Source organism: Empidonax traillii, unplaced genomic scaffold (assembly GCF_003031625.1).
Source record: "Empidonax traillii isolate 1590-97213 ecotype Southwest subspecies unplaced genomic scaffold, ASM303162v1 scaffold229:size1690559, whole genome shotgun sequence".
Lineage (NCBI taxonomy): Eukaryota > Metazoa > Chordata > Aves > Passeriformes > Tyrannidae > Empidonax > Empidonax traillii.
In genome coordinates, this window is record NW_020955422.1 from 341,360 (window position 1) to 358,841 (window position 17,482).

Consider the following 17,482-nt stretch of genomic DNA (forward strand, 5'->3'; position numbering starts at 1 on the left):
ATATTTATTTCTGGAACGATCTCTTTCATTTTGGTAAAGGCGAGTATAACAAGTATTCACTTCCTTAAGCACAGCCTCTTCCCAAACATGTACTGCCAGCACCCTGACGCAGCTCTCAGCTGTGATGCCTCCAGTTGAGGTGTTAGTGACAGCCCATGGAAAATGCTTTGGATGTGGCTTAAGAGAACTCAAAGTCAGTTACTTAAACTGAATCGATCCACCTTTGTGTATGCGATTTAAGAGAAAAGTAGATAGTGATTATGTAGCAGTGAGCTCCAGTATTCCCAGGGCTTGCTTTGCCCTTCTGTGTCTGGTCCACTCTCACCTCCTCTCATTTCATCTGCAGTAAGAGAATGTAGTTAAGTACTAATACTGTCATTGTCCTCGTGGCACCTGCCTTTCAGATATTTATATGCACTGATGTGATCCCCTCGCAGTCTTCTCTTCTCTAGGCTAAACAGGCCCAGCTCCCTCCGTCTTTCCTCCAAAGAGAGATGCTCCAGATCCCTAATCATCTTTGTGGCTCTCTGCTGTGGCTCTCCAGCAGCTCCTTGTCTTTCTTGTACTGAGGAGCCCAGAACTGGACAAACTACTCCAAATGGGGGCTCACTAGGGCTGAGTAGAGAGGGAGGATCACCTCCCTCGACCTGCTGGCCGTGCTCTTCCTGATGCACCCCAGGATACCATTGGCCCTCCAGACCACAAGGGCACACTGTGGACTCGTGGTCAATGTGTAATCCACCAATACTTCCCAGGTCCTTCTCTGCAGAGATGTTCTCTAGTAGGTCAGCCCCCAACTTGTACTGGTAATTGGGGTTATTCCTCCCCAGGTGCAGTTCCCTGCACTTGCCCTTGTTACGTTTCTCTGCCCAATTTTCCATCCTATCAAGGTTGCACTGAATGGCAGCACAACCTTCAGGGGTATCAACCTGGACCCCCAGTTTTGTATCATCAGCAAACTTGCTGAGAGTCTCTTCCTTTTAATTGTCTTTCATCGAGTAAAAGAAAGGATCTTTCCTGTTTTTGTTTAAATTAGTTCCTGGCTAATCACATACTGTTTTCACTGACAGAAATGTTATGTTGAGGGTACTAGGAAGACACTGTGAGCATGGGCATACTCCTGTACTGGACATTTTTTATTTTAAAGAGAGGGCAGTTTTTTCATCTTCTGTTGCAACTATTGTTCTAGAAGACATAAAATATCCGAAATTTCTGTTTTATAAATTGTATTTTAAGTCCAAGGCATAAAATAGAAAAAACCTTGAAGGAATCTTAGGAATATTTCCACAAATGCTTTTTGCATGGTTTTTCCTTCATATTACAAGGCTTTTTCCTTTGAAAATGCAAATACATACCATCATAAATTGTAATATAGGACATAAAAACAATCCTTGACCTTCATGTAGCATAAAACAATTGTGATGAATCAAATAATTTATTGCAGCAAAGGTTAGTTTAAAAAGTGTCCAAGTATGTATTCCAGACATAGACAACAGGTGCTGATTTACAACTGGATCTGTGATGGAAGGCATCTTCTGCCATTATCCCTGTAATTGAGAAGAGAAAGATAATTGCTGCTGGAATGTGCATTTAAGCTGGGTGCTATTAAACTGAATTGACATTGAACACATGCCATTCTCGTGCATCCCTCCTGCACCTCTGCAGGTTGTTTAGAAGTCCAGCTCTAATCTGAGCTTCCAGCTCTTTACAGTACTGGCAAAGTGAGCAAAACTGCAGGAAAGTCCCCTAGAAACTGGCTCCCCCCTTAGCCTAAATCCACTGACCGAGACTCAAGAGAAACCAATGTTATGCATCATATCATGAAGCAGAAGAAAGGAAAACTTTTATAGTTAGGGTATTACAACTAGGGTAGAACAGAAGCCCAGGTTCAAACTCTGATGCTTTTCCAGTTTCCCCCTAGAAAGGGTCCAAATATGAGGTTGCTAAGGCCAATTCCAATAAAGTCAACTGTGGGCTAGGTCTTTGTACACTCCATGACTTTGCACCTGCAAGACAGGATTGATAGTAAATCTCTTTGCTGGGCATACAATACATGCAGATAGTCTACTGATGAAGTAAAAAAACAAATTTTCAGATCAGCTAATGGAGCTACCTCTTGCATTTTGGTCCATAGGAACTCACAAAATTTGATAACTGATTTATTTAAAAAAAAATTACACTGAAGAGTGGCTATGAAAAGGGGACAGGCACATTTTAATTAATCCATCAGATAAATTTCTGAACAGAATAGGATTGCAGAGCTTGCAAGAGAACTGCATGGTAATAAAGTTGCAGGTAACTCATTTTCCTGATTAATTCCTACTTAACAGAAAAAAATTATGAAAGAAATACTATTTATAACTGTTTAAAGAAAGGGACAGAGATAATTCTGAGGACAGTGTCAGCATGCAAATAATTTTCTATCCCATTCTTCTAATCTCCTTAGCCTTATCATTCTTACCTGGTGTGCAACTAACTGAGATTATGTAAGAATTTTAGCTAATATTGTCACATGGTATGGCAGTTTCTATGCCACACTTTATTTTCTCATTTTGGAGAACATCTGCCTTTGTGAGGGGATAGATCCTGACTTCCAGAGTCATCTCCAGTTTCAGCTACTGACTTACCCGTCACAGAGGTGCCAGCCCTGTCACTGCAGCACGGTGCATTGCCTGCTGCTGTAGGCACTGCTGCGGTCCAGCATGGGCACGTACGTTTTAGCCACGATGCAGTAGCTGACTCCAGGCCTCAAATCTTTTAATTTAATAACCTTCTCTTTTCCTTCATACACCAGGACTCTGTGTTGCTTCAGATACAGTGGAGAAAAAAGAGCCAGTCAAACACATTTGCCTGGCAAATGTGTTTGTGAGTAAAGTTTAATAACAACAGAGGGTGCAGAACAGCACAAAGTCCATGGCATTAATAATTATTTATGATTTTGAAAGAAAATTCTTCCCCTCCCCTCAATTTCCCCTCCTGTCTCAATTTTTTAATCTAGATCTTAGAGTACGAAATACTACGTTGATGAGAAATAATACAGGGAGGAATTACAACTCAGTTCAATCAAATTTGATTCCTGAAAAGTAAGCCTACTCTGTTTACAAACGCCCATGCAGTCATCAATGCTCTCACAATCCCAGAAGACTATTTCAGCTGTAGAACAAGAAGGGTGTGCCCATACTTTCCTGGCTTTTCAATGGTAAAGGGTTCATATTTGAATATACACTTACCTCATCTAGCAAGTTGTTAATTATGAAGACTTGATACAGTAGATCATAATAATTTGTCATTGGTATCTTGCTGCCTTTCTTCCTTTTAAATGGAGAACGTGGAGCCTGGAGCTTTACTATAACGGATTTGTTGCTATGAACCAGAGTTACTATTGGAGGTCCTATCATAGCTAAGGAGAAAACCCAAAGCTATAAACACAATTCTAGTTTATTAATAGTATTTCATAGAATGCAGTTTGAATCTGTTCAACAAATGTTCATGTTGCCAACAATATGTTATGCTGTATTTAAAGTGCCACTTTATGAATTTTTACTTCTTGGTGGTTATTAATTGGTTATTGCTATCTTTGAAACAGTCTTTTTGAAATCTCTAAGAGCTGCATGTTGCTGAGTGCTGACTCGTCAAGCAAAATGTTCTGGATCCTTTGCCCTGATTTTCTTTTTCCCTCATATTTGTCTGTGTGCTTGGACTGCATAAAACATCCATTTGAATAATTTCAGTTATGCCAAGGATGCATTTATGCAGGAGGCTCAAGGTAGTTTGCACTTCTGAGCAGTGAAGTGACCCACACTGACAATTCAATTTCGCATTGACCTTTGAGGGAAAATTGGTTAATTCATGGGGAACTTTCAGGTAGGTAGACTGACACTGCTCAGTGTTTGGACAGTCCTCCACTTCTACCATCCTATGGCATTATAATGACAGAACTAACTAAAAGCTTGGCACATGTCTGTTCTATGTCCTTTCCTGCAGTGAGGAAAACACATAAATATGAAGAGAATGGTGGCCACACAGCACTCAGCTCTCTTTTTGACCCAAGCAGGGAATGTTTCTTTTTTTTTCCATCTTGCATCCTGTCCTTCTAGCAGCTTGAAAACTGGCTGAAAATAATTAGTGTAGTTCCACGCCCTGAGGAAGAAGTTGAATTAAAGGGATCTGGGCACTTTTGATCTCCTAGCCATTGGTAAGTGGCCATTTAGCCATAATTGGTTGTCTTTCAAGTGTGGGGAAAATTATTTCAGTATAACACCTGGGGCCAATTGAATCACAACTTCTTTAAGTATAGCCTTGTAGCTAGAAAACGACGCTTGCAAATTGTGGGCAGAAATTATGCATTCCATGCCTTGTAAGCTCAAATTCCTTTCTGAGAGACCCATATGTTTGCACTTACTTTCTCGCCAGGGAGTGAATCTGCAGCTGAGGCTCCAGTTGGAATAGACACCAGCCAATGCGGCTTTCACTCTTCCGTAGTAAGGCTCCCGGATGTCAGAGGTCTCATGTGTTAGGTCACAGACAAGGCTTTGAATTCCCCAGCACTCATCTTTGTTTTGCCACGTGGTCTGCCCATAACTGTGGAGAAAGAGAAGGAAGGACGTAAACTTCAGCTGTCACCGACTGGGTCCATGCAGATTGTTAGCCCTCTGTTTTACTTCGGTGTCACTGACAGGTGTTCTGCTGTGAAAATTAACTGCCTTCAGTTTGGTGACTGGGATGGTTGATTTCATGGGCATTTGGATGCCACTGGTTTCTGTTTTTTCTGAAAGAAACTTAAAGCAGAGACATGGGTCACCAGCCCTGTAGGAAGCCACCTCTTGTCCCGTGGAAGAGGAAGGCAAGCTTTGGCTTAGCCAGCATGTTCAACAAGGAGCAGAATGCCAGATTTCACCAGGTAATTTCTCAAGGGCAATGATGATTTCAGGCACTCACCAAGTGTGACAGGGATGGGAGCAGACCCTGAGGACCAGCCCCTAGTGCTGCCTCAAGCTTGCCATCCAAGGCACCCTGAGACACTGTCATGGGCAAGGTGGGCCACTGAAATACCTTAAATGTCCTATTCCAGAAGAACTTCACCTAGCCAGACCTGCTTCAGGCAGGCTGTTGGACCCAGTGACCTTCACAGTTCCCCTGCAAACTACATTTTCCTTCAACTCTGTGGTGCAATGAGGGTACAGTTGTTGGAGGTGCTTGTTCCTTGTCTGCCTCATGCTGCTTGGCTGCACCTTATGGGATATTAATTGATAAGTGCAGTGACAACTGAGAGCTGGCAGCCAAGCGGGATGTGGCTGTTCCCCAGGTATGAGGAGAATATCCCATGTCACCTGAGAACTCCTTTTCATGTGGCCAGCAGGGATAGGCCCTGGCACAGTGGGACGCTGGAGTTCCCCTGGTACTTACACTTTGTACTGCACAAAGTAGAGTGTGTCTCTCGCCTCTCTGGCCCACCCAGGCTGCCAATGCAAAGTGCTGTTGAAGTTTAACGAACGAAACTCTACCTTCTGCGGCTTAATTGAGTCTTGCAGGTCTTGGTTTTCCATAACTGAAAGTGCTGCAAATAAAATAAGGAATGCTAACATAACATGTTTGTCCCAGACACGCTCCTCTGTATTGAAATCGTGGGGGTATTGCTATAGACCTATATTTGGTTTCATGACTAGCAAACCACAGAGGGAAAATTAAATCTTCTGGATCTCACGATCAAAATGTTCCAAGTCATGAGATTTAGTAGTTACAGAACAAACATATTTAGTATTATGAAAGGAACACTTTTATGTGGACTGTCTGGGTGGGGATTTTTTGTTGGTGGGTTTTTTTGTTTGTTTGTTTGTTCTTTTTTTTTTTTTTTTTAATTTTTGTGGTTTTTTTTTCCTTAGTAAGTTAACTGCTGTGTAAGATGCCTCATGCACATCCCAGGAAACAAATCCTTTGGATCTGTCCACAGAGTCTGCAGTAAGCAGCCCAATCAGTAGTTAAAAGTCAAATGCTCTTTCCTCTGCATCTCAGTTTTAACCTGAAGAGATTACAGCTCTTTTAACTGTTGCCACAGTTGCATTTATCAGCTCTTGCCTAATAAGCAATAACCTGAGATTCACTGCTTTTCCTGTCTGCACTACTGGAAAAGCTGTCTGACAGTTTTTAAGGTTATCTGTTTTCAAACTGCAATATTACTGATAACAGAATCAGTTAAAATCCTCTCTGAAACATCCAAATCCTAGTATTTTTCTGGGTTTTGCAGAATCAAGTAAGACTTGAATGGGCTGAACTGAAACTGATAATACAGCCATGAATAAATCTAATGGGTAACATGCTTGTTTTATCTGCATTTCAGAACCTTGAAAGATAAAATAACAGACTAATTTGAAAGTGACTGGACTTTTGAAACCCAGCAAAAGCTCTAGAGATTTCTTGACTCATCCAGAGATTCAAAAACAGGACCTGTCCCCCTCCCCCTTCCCACATAGGAAAAGAACAAAAAGCCCTGACTTACAAGTTATCTCATCCTGAAGCAGGTGCATCAGTAAGCAGAGGAAGGAAAGCATGATGCTCCTCATCCTTAGGAGAGCAGCTCCATGAGTGAAAAGCACCTCTCTTCCTCTTGGGCATGTCTTATGAGGAAGTAATTGTTAATCACTCCAGACTTCCCCTTATTCTCAGTGGTTTTCCAAATTCCCCGGTTTGGTTTAATTTAGCTGGAAAACATATGAGTTGCTCTAAATTAAAAATGAGCAATTGTTCCAACTTGGCAGCTCCAGTCATGCTGAAGTTTGGAACTAATTATGAAGAAAACCTTCTTAAATAAGGCCCGTTTTTAAAGAGACTAATTCCCAAATGACATCTGTCAGTATTGCTTTATCCTATAAATTTATTACAGAAGCTTGCTTGCCATCCTTTTTATCTATTAAATAATTCATCTATTTATTTATTTATTTATTTATATTTCAGCTCACTAGTTGCTCAGAGCTGAAGAACACAAGAAATTTTGCTTCAAATGTATAAAAGACCTACCCGGGGGTTGTCCTCTGGTTTGACAGACTGTCTCTGGATCAAATATGAGACGGAGTTTGCAGGTGTGTTCACAGCAGGACACCATCTAGGAGTGTATCACTGGAAGAATGAGGGTCTGCAAAATCGCTGCTGGCTGTTGGGCAGCACATTCACACCACACGGGCTGCTGGAGAGATGACAGGAGGCTGCAAGACTACCAACCTCCTAACAGGGAATGAGAAGGTAAGCCCAGCCCACTGGGCCAAAGTGCCTCTCTGGGCTGGACTTTCAGACTGCCAGTTAATATGCCACAACTGGTGCAGCTGTGCTGCAACACTGCCTGCACAAATATTGGCATTTGTTGATGCTGTACTCTGAATCCTGTCTTCCCAATATGTACATCCCCCTACAAGCTTAACCCCAGGGCTGGAGATGCCAGGGCTCCCAGGCAAAAAAAAAAAAAAAAAAAAAAAATCTCACTTTGTGCTTACTAATGTTTAATGCCACATGCACTCCTCCCTGGTGGGAGTTTTGTGCTCCTGGGGCGTATGGAAAACTCAGCCAAGTCAGTTGCTGGTGGTGAACGTGGTGCTACTGGGGCAGTTGGGAGCTCGCTGGCCCTGCTGCCTGGCCTTGCCCCTCACGCCTCCCTCTCTGAAAGCTCCCCGGTGCTGACACCCACCGGTGCTTCACTGCTCATGCACTCGTGCAACTAGGCAAAAACCAGGATTCATTATCTTTCTGCAAACTCATGATGACAAGCAAGAGGAGAAAAATGCAAATTTTGTATGACTTAACGCTGCACTGTGTAACAACCCCCACCAAAGGAGTAATGGATGTGAAGACCACTTGTCTGCACACAAAAAAAAATTATCAGAGAATCACTTTTGCTTTGGGAAAAGGTGGAGGCAAAACACTTGTAAGATTGAAACAGTGTTAAGTTCTGGTTAAAATTAAGATATTCTTTTATTTAAAAGCAACCATTTATATTCAGTTATATTCATCCAGCAAACTGGACAACATCTAATCAAGAAGCTGACCTTGGTCAGACAGATGGGCACAGGCTCTCAGTTCAGCTGATCACCTATACCTCATTATACAAGCACCAAATCTGCAACAGATACACTAAAAGGATAACTGTGTAGCTTTGAATAACTAATTAGTGAAAACAATTAAGGGAATTAAAGAATTGAGAAGAAATGAAGTAAAAAAAATACCTACCAAAATGAAGGCAGAAGGCAGAAAGTCTACCCTGGCTGTAAATTTTTTATCTGTCCATTTCCCAAACACATTTTCAAAATTCAGTGACCTTTAAGTAGTTCCCCACATCAAATGCAATTCGTATTTCATCATGTTGCATGAGCTCAAGTGCGGGAATAGGGAACTTTTACAAACCAATCACTAGACTTAAAAGTCATCAAAGTTTAGTCACAGGTCATGTATTTGTTTGCTCAAATAGTAACAACACACCTTCCCATACATCACGTTAACAGCCCATTGCCAGGAGCTGAAGCGTGGACCTTTGCCAAAATTGCATTTGATGGTGGCTCCTCCTACAAATGCAGAACTGAGGGCCAGCCTGCCTGGCACCAGTCGGTTTTGCTGAGAAAAGACTGCTCTGCCACGTGGTGAAACTGCTCTGTCACGTGGAAAAACTCATGGTCTCCTGTGTATTGCACACTGATAGCGCTTTATCTGCAATTGAGCTCAGCTTTCTGCATTAATTGGTAACTCTTCACATAAATTTGGTTGTTATTTAAACAGACACTGTTTCAATAGCAGGTTATCGGCACCTGTAATGTTGTGCTATTCACCAGCTTCAATCATGCTGCTTCAGGGCTTTCTGTGATAAAAATTACTGCAGTCAAACAAGGACCAGCTACACACACACCCACACACATATAGATATGTAGATACACCGACGTCTCATAGAATACGTATAGAGTACATTTTAAAAAGGATTGAGGGACACTACAGAATGAAGTGCACTGCAATGCTATTTAAAATAAAAGAATTTTTAAAAACAGTATTAAGAGTGCTCTGAACTTTATGAAGAAATCGAAAATAAAAATATATTACTTTCTCCAGCAGAATTCACATAAGTAGTTATGCTACTACCTCATCCTCACTTACAATGAAGCATCTTTTTGATACAAACTGCTGTGAAACAGCAGAACCGATGTTTTTGTGAACCACTATAGAACTCTGGGCATGAGAATCTTTTCCATTCCTCGAACAGAAACCTACCAGAATGCCGTGAAAACAGCTTTTTTTCTCTTGAAGACAAACTATTGCTATACAGAGGTAAAAGTTAAGTACATTCTTGATGAAAAGCTGCCTGATTCATCTCACTTGATGGCACCATCTCCTTGGTTATTCCTTTTCTTTCTTTTTCCCTTAAATGAGTTATTGTCCATACGTGAGAGGAGATAATTTAACCCTGAAACTGCTACTGTAGCATCACCTTTGGCTGTGAGTCTCTGATACTTGCAGTGGATATGACGGTGGGTTTTGCTGAACGAGGGTGCAGGAGGATGAAAAAAGGGGAGAAATTCCCAAAACATTGTAGTAATTGTCAGAGGCCAGGCAAGTCTCTGGTGTGGCATTTCACACAAAAATAAAAAAAAATGAGTAGTTCACATTACTCTGGACCTAAATACTATTCACAACTGGAGCTAGAGCTTTCAATCTTTTCTAAACAGCCAGTGGGGACTCACAGGAAAACCTGTCTTAGGAGGGGATTCTGGAAGTCTTCCAGTCCAGCCTAATGCTCAGCACAGGGCTAATAGCAATTTTATCCTACACTTAATCACTTTCAGTGTGAGTTTCCTCCTGCATATCCTAGTGGCATTCCCCTGCTGCAGTTTATGACAGCTGGTTTATATGTTTTTACTGGGGGCCTTGGGAGAAAAATCCGTCATTTCTGCAAACGTTTGTTATAGTTGGCTACTGCAGTTGGATCTCTCCTGAGTGCCACCTCTCCTGGCTGAAGGGATCCAGCTCCCTCAGCCTCTTCTGGTGTGTCAGGTGCAGCAGGGCTTCACCAGCTCAGTGGGGACAGGGAAAATGAATCTCTACACTACACACAAGATAAAAAAAAAAGAAAGCAAACAGCCACAGTCAGCCAGCAGGGACTTTTCAGATTTTTTTTCCCTCCTCTTTAGGGAAGAGGGATTGCATCACATGAGTTCTCACAGAGAAGTTTCTGAGGAAGCGAGGTAGACTTTCACTGCACAGTGCGTGCTTTCCCTGCTTCCTGCCCACAGGTACAAACCGTTCAGCTCTCACTGTTAAATGGCTTGAGTCAACATCTTAAAGACTACAGTTAGAAATTCCCAATGCTGTAGTTGCATCTAGATAACAGGACATCTGAACGTATTAAAGATGAAGATCTGTTGAAGGCTTGCAAATAGCAAGTCATTATTTGCACATGCACTATTTATTTAAGAATGTGCAAGACACTGAATTGCACCAGGAAGTTAGTAACCAATTTTAACATTTATTAGGAACTGAAATTAACAGCAAACCCCACAATAGCTCAAAACATTTTATTTAAATGACAGGTTCCCTTAAAAAATTGTCAGTTTTTCTCATTTGCAAAGCCATATGATTGTATTTTTTCTACCTCTAAGGAGTGCTGTAGTTTGTTTGAGCCCATTGAGAAAAGATCCACTTTTCTTTACATTGTGGATCCCTCCACAAATTATGTGCAGACAAAAAGACTACCAACTTGGAGACAAGCGGAATTAATATTCCACAATTTGTCTGGTTTGCTTAAGTAATCTTAATAGTATAGGAAAGGTGCCAGATGCTCACTCAGCCAGCGAAAACCCCAGATAAGTCTGCAGAGGTACAACACAAACATTGATAATGCCTTCTTGGTCCACCTACCAAAGTAAAGAAAGGGAGGCTCAAAGCCTGGCAGTGCAAATTCTTGCTCTCTCTGACACACTGCCACCCGAGGCAGCTGAGGCAACTCCTGATACATTAGTAGGGTGGACAGGATTATGACTCACACATTCATTTTTTTGTGGGCAGTGGCTACAGGAAATCTCTGTACCTGACCACCGAAGTCCTGTCTAGTTCACAGACTACACCAGGCTGGCTCACCACACAGCACAGGAAGGCCAAGAGGCCGGAAGGTATGCACTCAGAGAAAAAGATGGGAAGAACTGGAATGGCTCTCTCCACATCTGTAATCAAAATTTCTGGTAGCTACTTTGGGCAATGAATCCCAGAAAGATCCAAGCTCCAAGGGTTTCCCTGACCAAGGGAAAAAAAAACCCAGAAATAAAAAACCCCCTGCCTTTCACTCATCTCTTCTGGAGGTAAAAGTTTTTAAGCATCACACGTTCTACCCTGTGGCTCAGTTCTGTGGTTGTCTTTTGAATTCTCAGTACCATTTCTCTATCATCCAAGGAGCACTAACTCTAGACCAGAAGTCTATTTTAACAAGTCTTTACCACCACTATCTCCAAATGACTACTGAATTTGTATAAACACCGTAGTTTTACAAGCCTGCCTTTTTTAATATGTACACTGTTTCAGATCTTGTATAGATACGGTTCCTGAACATTCAGGAATCAGTATGCTGAGGTTTTCGGGACAGAACACTCCATACTTAGCGGAAGTGGTTTTCACACTTCTCAGAGGTGTTAGTTTCGAGTCTACTGCAACATGACCATTTAACCTGAAAATTTTGATCACGCTGTGATTCTTAATGACAAAAAGCTTTGTTCCATATTCTTCTTCTTAGAGGAAATGAAGTTTTGTGTATGTCAAATAAAATTGCTAGTTTTGCTGCACAACTTGAAGCAACTGATTAAGTAATTCTTTGTAATTTCACAACCCAAATTCACAGTGTTCTATGGCAACTTACATTCAGATTTTGGGGATAGGTAGGAACTGGTACTATACTAAAAGCTGATATAAGGCCAGATTGGTACCAGGGATGAATCCACATGGAAGAAAGGACTTAGGAAGGGCAAAGGTGCTCTCTACCTCCTTGCTACCACTGCCCTCTAGCCATTCAGGCAAGCTTTTGCTACCCTTCCTTACTCATTTTAATTTATCTCACATTTCATCGCATTTGCAGCAGGTCATTATTATAGGCCTCAACTCTACCAAACCCAGTAACAGAAAGCACACAACACTAGTTATGGTTCCTGTCTTCTGGAATGGGACTGCATGTGCCCTCCACCCTTCCTGTAATTAAATGAGCTGCTATTAATTTGCAAAATACACCACAAAACACTCAAAACATAACACAAAACAGCCATAACCAGAAAAAAAATACAGTGTATTTATTTTTAGTCTTCTCACTCTCTATTTTCAGTCTGAAAGGATTGTCTCCGTGGAAGGGTATTTTTGAAGGGCTGTAAGTTGTTTAAGCAGCCTTTCTGAGTCTGTTATTCGAGTGATGTCAGCACAGGAAAAAGCCAGATCAGACCTGACATTCTACTGTGCATACTGCAAGTATTTGACAACTGCAGGATTAATTTTGCAGAACACATAGCGAGTTGGCTGGCAGAACCACCTGGTTTGCCTGCTCATCATCTGCTCTGCTTGTAATGCTTTTCCTCTTTCAAGGTGGGGCTGGACAGTAGAAATAAAAACATCACACAAATAAGACTTCTGTGATCATTTCAACTTCCGTTAATCAGTAAGAGTTTTAAGGAAGGTCAACTTTCCTTACTCTGCAGCAACTAATCCATTCAAATGGTGCAACCACTTGATTATAATCCTTGTCCATAATTTCAAAATAGAACATAAGGAGAGTCTCTGGGCTCAAGCACCAGAACTAGACTGAAGTTACTGCAGGCTGCATCAACACTGTCAAAGGGCAAAAAAGAAATTGCAAAGCTGATGGTGTAGCTGGTAAACAGAGTACAGTAACTGGCTACATTTAATTAGGCACACATATTTGCCACACACATCTCCCCCAAACAGTGTTTTGATTTTCAATAATGCTCAAGCATATACTATGTAAGTAACATGAAGTGAGCTATCTTCAAAAGCAGATTTATTCTTCAGAACAAAAGCTAACAGTAATAAAGAGGCAAGGACACATTCTTCTTTTGAGGTTATATTTTCACATAAGAACATTTCAAATGTACAGTATTTACAACAGTTCAATTACACACTTCAGCCCAATGATTGCATCCATTTAGAGAACATAGAGTATTAATAAACAAGGACTTCATAGTTAGAGGACTGAATTATAAAAAATAATGGAGAAATCTATGCAAGTCATTTCATGAGATGAAAGGTGCTTTGTATTTGGTTGGTTGTTTTGGTTGCGTGTTTTTGCGTTTTGGTTTTTTGAGGGTTTTTTAGGCATGCTGAAACTATTAATTTGAACCAAGTACAACATCTTTTACTTATTAATACTCAACTATTTAGATGGCAACACTTCAGAGCAACTGGTTACTCCTATCCCTAAGAAAAACAGGTCTTCTCATGCAATTTTCTTTTCCTGTAATCTTCTACTGAAGCATTACAGATAAATGTGCATGTCTGTTCTAGGCAACTGGGACCCTCCATGGTGTCTTGTTTCCAGACATCAGTAGATTTCATGAAAAAAAAATTTTTTTAAACTACATTGCTGATTTATGTGGAAAACCACATAAAAGCAGATTTGATGCTTTGCCAGCACGCAGTACTGCCACATTACTTCACTGTTAACTGCAGATCTAATGATAAAAAATTGAAATGTCTACTCAAGAACAAGAACTAAAGAAGTTCTTAGAAATGTCATCAAGTGTTAGGCCAAGTTTTTGTGATGCAACTTCTCTTACATAGGATAAAATATATAATTTATATATATTATATATAAATTATATATTTTATCCTATGTAAGAGAAATTGTATATATATATATTTAAATTATATAATATATAATATCCTATTATATAAGATATAATAATATACTATATAATGCATAGGATATAATATTTCTCTTACATAGGATATAATATTTACATAGGATATAATCATATATTACATCATTTCCCAAATTGCCTTTAGGAGGGAGGAAGGGAGGAACGCTGAGAAGCCAGGACAAGAGTAAAAATCACCTGAAAAAGTCTGAAGTGGTGAAACCTTTTAAGTGTGTCATACTGAACAGCTGATAGGTCTGTAAAAGGCATGAATATTAAATTATTTTGAATGTGTAACTGTTAGGCACTTTCATATCCTATGTCAAGGTGCTGTGCACAAATATCCAGAAGCTCAAGCAAACTACTTCTTAATCACAAGAATATTAATTTATTAAAATAAACTAACTAACTAAGTGAAAACGCAGAGATAAATACTCCCTGACAGCCTCCCAACTACATGGACATTGCTTAGGTACTTGGTATTACAGAACTGCAGAAGCAATGCTAACTAGCTGGAGCTAGAAGGACATTTCCATTTCCTTGTCCCACGAAGTCCTCACACTGCAATCTGCTGGATTGTATTCTAACAGAAATAGTATGAGGCACTTGCCCTGTTTGTAGCCCACTGGCAACTGCTAAAAACAGGACTGGGAGAAACAGAGCTTAATGACCGGGAAAGACATCCTTGTCTCACTGTGGCCTCACATTTTGGGGAAGTCACAGCTAATAAAAGAATCCCATGCTTTGTGCACCCTTAAACTTTATTTCACAATTTAAAAACCTGTAAGCTGGCTAGAACAATTTAAACATCTAAACTATCCTTGTGCTATTGGCTACTTGTTAAGTACACAGCATACAGAAGACAGACCTGCACGGATGGTGCTAATTCAGTGGCTTTTGTAGTTAGAGTTCAGGAATTTTCATTGAAAAATACATTTAACCTTGTAATATTACAAGACGAGGTCAGTTGTGTGCATATGTATACATATATATGTGGTCCAGTACCAAGCACTGTTATTGTATGTAACAATGTTACTGTTCCTGATTTTCAGCTTACAAGATAACAGCGCCTTTCCATTACATGTGACTATCTGCCATGCCAAATTTTTCCCATATGTTTATGATTTATTTCTGTGCTTTGTAACTTGAAAGATTCAGAACAACGTACAATGTATTGCAAGGGGAAGAGAAAACAATCTGAGACAGTCACTTGGTTTTAAAATGCATCTATCTGCATTCCTCTTCCAGTGTGGCAGCAAAGGAGAACCTTCCAGAACATAAAACACAGTGATCCCTTATGCTCACACAAATCTAAGATGCTGAGTCTTAGCTCTTAACAGCACCAGGGTTTCCACATGCACTGCTAAGAATGTAAATCTAATTTTACACGAAATTAGATACTTCTGGTAGGATCTTGGCTTTGAGGCAGATATATCACATGCCTGCTACAGGTAATTCATGACCACCTTGGAGAATATCAACATATTTTTTTTTGGACAAGACTGACAGAAGGAAAACAAACTACTAATTGCAAGAAGATATAATACTCTGAGCAGTTGCAAAGAAGATACTCAGCAAACTGTCTGATCAGAAACTTCTTCCCAAAACTAAGGCAACTTCACAGTTTCTATTTATCCCTTCTGAGTCAAGTTTAACCTAAACAGTTATGTGACATTTATAAAGTCCTGAGGTATTTATTACAATTCATATTTATCAACAAACCTCCAAACTTAGAAAGCGATTACATCAAGCTCTACACAAGACACAGCTGCTCACCTCCTTAGCAGACAGACAGCTAGAAGCTTCAGATATGAACCACATCACTAAAAGGAAGGATATTGAGGTGCTGGAGCAGGTCCAGAGAAGAGCAACCAGGCTGGTGAAGGGACTTGAACACAAGTCCTATGAGGAGAGGCTGAGGGAGCTGGGGTTGTTTAGCCTGGAGAAGAGAAGGCTCAGGGGAGACCTCATCACTCTCTACACCTACCTGAAAGGAGGTTGTAGCCAGGTGGGGGTCGGTCTCTTCTCCCAGGCAGCTATCAGTAAGACAAGAGGGTATGGTCTCCAGCTCTGCTAGGGGAGGTTTAGGTTGGATATTGGGAAGAAATTCTTTACAGAGAGGGTAATCAGGCATTGGAATGGGCTGCCCAGAGAGTGGTGGATTCTCTATCCCTGGAGGTTTTTAAGATGAGACTGGATGTGGCACTCAGTGCCTAGTAATTGTGGTGGTAGTGGATCAGGGGTTGGACTTGATCATCTCAGAGGTCCTTTCCAACCCGGCTGATCCTATGATTCTATGATTAATTGAAAAGTCAGTTCAGTTGCAGTTTCAAATGCAAGTTAATGCTGATTTTCAAAAAGGCTTCTTGTAATACTAACAGAGTTACTTTCTGCACTTCTGCCATGGAGATACCTACACATTAATGGATCCCAAGCAGTAAGTCACTAAGCATTGCCTTCTAGGAACTCAGCCCAGACCATGACATTGAAAAAGTTGCTAGGTGGTCTCACTGTGTTTGAATATAATGCAAAAACAAATCACAGCCAGCTGACAAATGCTCAAGTCTTTTGAGTAGGGTTTTCCACTGCAGCATAAATACAAAATTCACATGCTTGATTTGGCTTTTCCTATAATTATCAAAATCCTGCTAAGCAATCTGTTACCTTCCTGTGGCTTGTGATGGGAAAAATAGCTACTGTCTTGAAATCTTTTGTACCACTGTGGTCAATATCTGATATATGCAGGAATGGAAGCAGTCCAGAAACTGCTGTGTAAGTTCATCTTACGAATACTCATATCACTGAGAAATGTAAGGAGAGAAGTACTATGACACTGGTTTTCTTTCAAAACCATCTGCTCTAACATGCTAACAGTTCTGATAATCCTACAAAAATATCTTTTAAAACAAAGATACAATTCTGTATGAATAGATCAACTTGTGTCTGTACAGCATTCTTTTGTTCTGAAGAAAACATATCCTAAAAATAGAAAATATTGACTAAGAGGAAATAAATGGATTGAATGGATTTTAAATATAACAAAAAATATAAAAAGATCCTTATCTTACAGTTTTCAAAACTACAATCTCTATGCTACAAAATTCAGAGGGCTGTCAGATGACAATAGCTTATGAACTACAACTTACCGCACTGTTTTTCTATTGTCTTGAGATGTATTTTTAGAGGCAGGTGATTTCGTTGTAGCTCCTGAGTTACGTCATAAAAAGGGGAAAAATGGTAGTAATTTTCAACCTGCTAGAAAACATGTTTGGAAGAAGTCCTATTGATTTCTGTTTAAGGATTATGTTGTTCTAAGAATTACAATTAAAATGCCCCAGAAGAAACAGGCTTATGAATTCTGAAAAAATTTTCCTAAGAATTTGTGCAACAGCCATCAGACACTTTTTTTCAATGATGATCAGCCAGCATGCTAATACATTCCAGAGTTATCCAGAATATGACATGGTTATACAATGTATCTTGGTGATCCAAATTGATGCAGCCATACTCAAATAACAACAGTCTTAAAAACAGGTAGGTTTTTTTTGGTTACAGGACTTAAGCTACAAAAGAAAAAGGTTTCCTGCTAATTAACTGAAATCTACAAAGTG

General features: G+C 40.3%; 1 protein-coding gene across 1 annotated transcript; it reads right to left on the minus strand.

Annotated features, from left to right (window-relative positions):
* Nucleotides 1–1,115: 1,115 nt before the first annotated feature.
* IL22RA2 (interleukin 22 receptor subunit alpha 2) lies at nt 1,116–7,095 on the minus strand. The gene is given in 8 exon segments (XM_027888016.1): nt 1,116–1,547; nt 2,628–2,806; nt 3,231–3,400; nt 4,403–4,581; nt 5,407–5,557; nt 6,497–6,572; nt 6,574–6,698; nt 7,015–7,095. Coding segments are annotated over 6 exon segments (771 nt in total). The 5' UTR covers nt 6,613–6,698; nt 7,015–7,095; the 3' UTR covers nt 1,116–1,547; nt 2,628–2,650.
* Between the last annotated feature and the right edge of the window lie 10,387 nt (nt 7,096–17,482).